Source organism: Hyaena hyaena, unplaced genomic scaffold (genome assembly GCF_003009895.1).
Source record: "Hyaena hyaena isolate Hyena2069 unplaced genomic scaffold, ASM300989v1 scaffold_75, whole genome shotgun sequence".
Taxonomy (NCBI): Eukaryota; Metazoa; Chordata; class Mammalia; order Carnivora; family Hyaenidae; genus Hyaena; species Hyaena hyaena.
The window spans coordinates 1,522,627-1,529,536 of record NW_024080707.1 but is presented as its reverse complement, the minus strand read 5'-3'; the positions used below and the strand labels follow the sequence as shown (position 1 = coordinate 1,529,536).

The window sequence follows — 6,910 nt, the reverse complement described above, 5'->3', positions numbered from 1 at the left end:
CCCCGCCCCGGACTTCCATGATTCACATGCAGATAAAAGTGACTAGCTCCCTATCTTCTTTGTTCTGGTCCTTTAAGGAAGCTGTACTATTCAACCTTTTATCAGTCTTATGAATACATGCATTCATTTACAGTTTCTTGCTAGATTGTAAATTCCCTGAGGGCAGAGTGGGTATGGAGGTGGGTAGGTCAACCCTGAACTCCTGCCTGCCATATGCTATTTCATTTGGCACTCACAACTTCATCAGGGAGACATTTCTAATCCCATTTTAATTATTAGGACACTAAGGTGCTAAGTTGCTCCACTAAGATCTCATTCCCTGTAAAGAGGCGGACAGGTGGGTTCCACGTAAGCTGTGCTTGGCCGTATCTTATAAACTCTTGCACAATCATTCGGCCTCACAGAAATGAGGCCACCCTTTCACGAGGTCCCTCCGTTGTGCCTGGCAAAGAGCATAGAAGGAGACTGAGCTGAGAGAGAAGTATACTGACAAAACAACAAGATTAGATTTCCTTCTTTAAATGCGAACCAAACCTGTGGCCTATTCTCGGCGTCACAGGGATGTTAACGTGATGCCACCACTTTTAGTGACCCACCATTCAGGTTCAGAGATATGACAACACGCGGTTAAATGGTATTGATTGTTGTGGTGCATTTAGAATTATGTGGAATGTCAATGTCTCACATTTCTTTTGGTGTTGCATTCTGTCTGCACGAGGAACTATTTTTCATTCCTTGGGGGATAACAGGGATCCAATTATTGTGAAAAATGAAAGAAAGCAAGCCCTTAGCTAGATTCCTCAGCTTTCAGATACTGACACTGCATTACTGCTTTCATCTAAGCTGTTGCTTCACATGCCACTTTACTAAGACAATGGGAGGGCTAATGGAACATCGGAAACGTCACTCAGAATTCCAATTTCGTATTGAAGCGATTTCTATCCAGGGAGAAGGCAAGAGAGAGAAAGGATTCAGTATTTCTGCTGAATAAGAAATTATTTCTGTTGAACTTTAGTAGCCTCAAACCTGTTTTATTATTCAAAGGAGAAGAGGCACAGAACTGCCTGGCAGAATGAATTTATGCAGGTTCAAAGGTTTTTAGGGAAAAAACCCCAGAAAGTCAAAGAAACTGAAAAATTTAAGTTGTGCTTTGACTCTCCATAGAAACCTGAAGTTTCTACTTAGTTGGTGGGAACAATGTCATTCAAAGCCCGAATTAGGAGCCTCCAATTTACAAATCAGAGTTTTGGCTTCTGTTTCCCAAAGGGAGTTTGAATACCTGGCTGTCATGTAAAAGGCAACATTGGTTGCCTTGACAAATATCCACTCGTGCATTTTTTACCACCGGGTAGGAGCCGTTTGAAAACATCCCCGCCCCCCGCCCCAGGGTAGATGTGGAGAAAGAGTCAAAAAGGTATAAATGCATTCCTTATGCATTAAAAAAAGATCTGATTCTGGGAAAAAAATAAAGTTTTCTAGAAGATTAAACAACAATACGAAAAACAAATAGATCTTCCAATTACAGGAAAGGCCCCACACTCCTGTCATGTTGCTGTGGGACCCTGGCAGTGATGGCTACAGGGCGGGACATGTCTGCCATTCCCTGTGAGGATAAGCCATGCGGACACCGGCAAGGCAAGAAGCTAGGGGGTGGCCAAGTCTTTGGTACAACATGTGGACTGGATAATTCCTAGCCCACTCAGGCTTAGTGCCTCTTCACGATCCAGTGCCGACCCTTTCTGAGCATCTTAGGGGCACCTGCCATAACCTTCATGACTACACACACCAGACCCTTTGCCTCTAATATCCGTAGCCCCAACTTTTCTTTCATCATCCGTTAAGCTCAGTACAAATGTTGTCTCTTTGGTGAAGCCTTCCCTGAACCTTCCAGGCAAGGCTGGAGGTCAGGAAGGGGAATGCCAGGAGGAAGCATGAGCTCGTCATGTCCTCAGTGTATATGGCTGAGAGGGCTGTGAGGGTCCTGGTGTTGGCCAGCTAACCACCCTGGGTAGTGGCACCGATACGGAAGCCAGTTACTAAGGACCACCTGGTAAGCAGGTTCCATTTAGACAATGGGAACCTTTATGCATGAAGAACATTTAGTCGCGATCTGTGTGCCCCAGGGTCATCTCACGTATGCCTGGGAGTGCAGAGACAAAATCAAACCTAGCCTTGGCTCCTAGAAATGTGCCACGTTGGAATGGGTCCTTTGGAAAACTATGCCAAAGCACAGAATGTGAGCACAGAACAGGAGGGAGAAGAGGGGGTGGGAGCACTGCCCCCCAGGAGCCCCCCAGACTCCTCAGAAGGAGCTAGACCTTACCATGATCGCTTTCTGTTCCTGATCGACCCCAGTAGCGACGCCTCCTCTCTGGACTGTGTGCGTGCCGTTCAATGACTGCAGCTATAAACCGAGTGTTGCTGACTGTGGGGAGCAAGGACAGTTAGTCACTCTAGTGCCAGGATCCTTATTGTATTGAGGACATGTGCCCTGGGCAGGTTCATTCACACACTGGGGGAGCTATTCTTTGGAGAAATAGAAGAAGTAATTCTCTTTTTAAGATTTTGAGGGTTAGAGGCAGTGAGAAGTTCCTAATCACGGGTATCCAACGTGCATTAAGAAGACATGTTCTACAGAGTTGTAGGCCAAGGTACGTATCTCACACTAATCGAACTCTTTTTTGATAAAGAAATGCTCTTTTCCTCCCTGAATTATATACATTTAATTCCCTGAGGGATTAAAACAATGTAGACCACCTGATCATCCCCTTTCTGAAATATATGCCGAAAGCAACGAGGAGGAGAAAGAAAAGGTGGGGTGAGGTGTTTTCAGCCAAAACACTTAAGGCAAAAAGGAACATCAAGAAATCTTTTAAGATTTTCTAAAACAAAGCCAACACCTACACTTATTCCTAATGAAAATAGGAGAGGAAAAACCCTCATCACGTCAAAGATTCTTAAATTGTAATATACACCAAAAGGATAGAAGACAGAACATTTATTCTGGGTTAGCCTCCTGCTGACACATTCTGCAACGAGGCAGCTTGAATACTCACTGATGCCTCTGTCCTCATGGCTGTCATCGTCCCTTTCATCTCTGTCATTCTCCAGGTTGGACATACGCACTGACATTTCTACCCATCATTAAAGAGAAAGAAACATGACTATTTAATCAAACAAAATCACCCACTTTAATACCCTGTGGGGGGCTCATTTGATGGCTGGGTGACAGCATTCCATGAAGAATGAGTCCAAACTTGGAAAAGAATAAACTGATGTCCCATGTCCCATCTTTTTTTTTTTTTTTTTTTTTTTAAGGAGGAGGTAGCAGGAATCAGAAGACAGAAGACTAGAAACGAATAATAAAGAGAGGCACCAGAAATTAACTTCTGAAGAAAGGAGAGCAAAGAAGTTGATGGAGGCAAAGGGGTCTTTAATCCTCTACCAATGTACCTGAAACAGAAGGAAGGGGTCTAAAGCCATGGCTGAGTGTGCTCATAAAATGGTGTTATAAAACCCTACAAAAGGCCAGGTATAAAGGAATACCAAACGACTGTCACATACTTACCAAGGGGAAATCTAAGTATCCAAATCTTACCAAAGGGAAGGAGCTTTGTGTCTCGTCCTGTTACTAAATCAGGCAAAGTTATCCCAAGATCTCCGCACCCCCCCCCCCCCATGCTGCCACCCCATCAGGATTGCAGCCGCAGTGAACTATTCCAGCAACAACCTGTCCTTACTGCTGCAGGGATGAGCAAGGTGGCTCCTCACCAAGTTCAGAAGCACAAGGAGTGAGCCTTGTCTCCATAAAGGTCAGGTTAATAAATCCCTGGGGGCTTTTACGAAAGATGGGGAGGCCATTAAACAGTTTCGTCCTTGCAAATGAGCACCGATACCACATTTAACTCTTGGTATGGAAGCCATGATTGCAGATTAATCATTTTATATCTGCCTCCAATGAATTCTACCCTTTAAGAGCTGTGACTATTGCTTTGCGCGTGTTCCATCACACCACAGGGTAACAGCGGCAACAGAACAGACTCAAGGTCTTGCCGACAGGGACTGGGGCTGTCTTTGCCCCCTCCCTCCCCCCATTTGGAACAGCAAAGACAGCACATCTGAGTTGAGGGAAGAACCAAATTTCCCACTCAGCATCCCAGCTCCCCTGCCTGACTTACTCTAGAGGCATGCTGGGAGAGGCTAACCATGTAAGATGGCGGTGGGGGGGGGGTATTTTCTGGGGAATCAAAATGAAGCTCACAGGGTTTAGACACTAAAGAGTGAGCCATGGGCTAATGGCGGCAAGGAGGCTTTGGGGACTTCCGAATCATACTCCATAAAGGCAGAAAAGGTAGTGCTGTTGTTATAATTACTTCATGGCTTATGCAACTGGCCACTGTCCTTGCAGCCCTGGAAGAATGGAAGGGAGGCTTCTGCCTCCCAGAGGAGCTTTGGATTCATCTGGAGCTCACCTTGGGCAGCAAGAGGAGACATGTGCTGGTGACTTCGGCGATGAATCTGGTGGCGGTAGGCATACACTGCAAGGACCAGGACCATGATGCATCCCATGATGCCTCCAGCCACGGGGCCCACGGGGGCGCTTTTAATCATGTTCAATGTGACCACCTCGTCACCTTTGTTAAAACAAGCAAACAGACGTCCCTTGTCAAGATTTCCCAAGTGCGGTAGGAAGTGGGGGTGGGGGTGAGATGGGAAGGAATAGAGTGGGGTGGGGTGCGGTGAAGAGAAGAGCAGCTGCTGTAAGTTTTGAAAACCTCAAAGAGGATCCACCAGAATGTGGGAGGAGTGGCTCCTCAAATTAAATGTCGGCTGCTCGGCAGAGCAAGAGCACATTTGGCAAGGACTACTAAAACAGGGAGTAGATGAGAACCACCTAAATATGTGCTGCCCCATGCTAAGAGCCTGGTTCCCCGCGTGTGGGCTACCCTTGGAAGAGAAGTCACGTGATACAGAGGTGTGGGCAGCATGGGCCTCTTAGCACGTATTTATTGTACCCAGCAAGCTTTATGGCAATGGGTCTGACGCAGGACTCCTAAACAGGATCACATTTCAAAGCTTACGGGTTCCCTTTAAAACACTACCTGTGCAGTCACACAGGAAAATGCAGGTGGGCATATAAAGTGATGTCTTAGAACAAGGTCCTTCAACTACATCCTAACCTGGTTCAGTAAGAATATGTGAGCTCAGGACCCTTCCTCCCATAGGAGGAGCCTTTCTTCTATACAGGCTAATGTGAGGAGATGTTAGAACAAGAAATAAATAAAGGCTTAAATTTCCCACCTGCCAGGGAGGCTTTGGGACCTTGTGTTAGCTCTAGAAAGACACCGGGAAAACCTCAAAGGAGGTGTGCAGGTAGTGTATCTGAGGTCTGGGGGCCTGATCCCAGACATCTTCCACCCTCCGGTGTCCCCGTCCCCCACCCCAAGCTACCCAGACCACACGAGACAGCTCTGGCTTCTGCTGACCCCACGACCTGAAGCAGTGACTTGTGGCCACAGGACTTGTGCCTTGCAAATGTCGCGAGGGAAGGTTGCACCAGGAGAGACCGATGTGCAGCGGTCACTCTACCCATCGCTGGCCCTGTGCTCCTGACAGCTGGGACACAAATTCAAACAAACACCACAGTTCAGCCACACGGAAACCGGGCCTGACACTTCTCAGAACTAGCTTTATGGGAATGAATTCCAGCCTCGTAAATTTTGGCAGGACACATGGCTACTTACTCTGTGTCGACTATCGAAGCCAGCTTTGAAGGTAATTATCTGCCTTGGTTTTGTAACTAAAAAACTACTGGCGGAGAAAGGATATGGGAAACTAGGGTAGAAGAGCATTTTAAGATTTTTGTCCTAGCAAGGAGGCAAAAACATTTGTATTCAAGAGTCCAAATATTCTGGGTTTCCAACAAACGTACCTATTGCTCCCAGGTCATCCACATAAGGACTTTTGGCTCCCACGATCCCCCCGAAGCATTCTTTCTGGGGTGCACAGTAAGATTTGTCCAGGTGGGTCTTTCCATCGCTGTCCACCATGCACCATTCACAATCCAACACACCAAAGCAGTCCCTGCCGGAGAGAGGGTGCTGAGTGTTCCGGGAAGCTGTGCGGGGCAGAGGACAGCAGACGGGCCTGGGCACCAGACGGCCATCCAGAGCTCCGCTACTTCCTGGTGCCGTAAATCCTTGAGCTTTAGTTTTCTTTCCTTATACAAAGAAGAATAAAAAGCATCTGCCGGAGTATAGCTGGCTTATGTCTCTCAACAACTTGGAAATGAGAGAAATAAAACTGTTCTCTGTGTGGATCATACCACAAAATCCACACATCACAGATTAGAAGAGGATTATTCCAAATCATCTCAAGAGACCAAGAGGCCCCAAGACTCATTAGACTTTAGCCTGACATCCCCCAAGTGTAGAGTCATTTAAAAACCAAAAAAAAAAAAAAAAAAGGAAGGAAGGAAGGAAACATGGTCAAATAAATTTGGGAAACGCGAGGCAAGTTAAACAGCTTTCTTTGCTGCGAATTTCTCAGAGCCTTTAATATGTTAAGTGCATTAGGACTCTTTCTAAGAGGATGTGTGCAGTGCTCCACAAATTTAATTCTGAGTTAGTGCCTAACATCCCAAATTAGTATTATCTGATGCCCCCCTATATTCCTCTGCTAAAACATGCACTAAACGTAGAACAGGCTGCCCCTTCAACCCATTGACTGTGCAACCAAATGGCAATGTGCAGCTGCAACACACAAGTCACCCCCCACCCCCATCCCTACAGCCTCGGGCAGCCACTATTCCCTGATGGCTAAGCCCAAACCTCCTAGAAAGGAGGGAGATGCAGTAGGGGACATGTAGTTGGCTTTTTTGGTCCTCAAAGCTACCACGAAACCAACTGCT

General features: G+C 46.5%; 1 protein-coding gene across 1 annotated transcript in view; it reads right to left on the bottom strand.

Moving 5' to 3' along the window:
• The window catches only part of CACHD1 (cache domain containing 1), a 216,486-nt gene that overhangs the window by 7,801 nt on the left and 201,775 nt on the right, over positions 1 to 6,910 (bottom strand). The window contains exons 23-26 of the mRNA XM_039233474.1: positions 5,933 to 6,084; positions 4,473 to 4,634; positions 3,057 to 3,134; positions 2,324 to 2,425 (exon numbers count right to left, since the gene is read on the bottom strand). Of these exons, the coding sequence (XP_039089405.1) occupies positions 2,324 to 2,425; positions 3,057 to 3,134; positions 4,473 to 4,634; positions 5,933 to 6,084 (494 nt within the window). The remainder of the gene's footprint in view (positions 1 to 2,323; positions 2,426 to 3,056; positions 3,135 to 4,472; positions 4,635 to 5,932; positions 6,085 to 6,910) is intronic.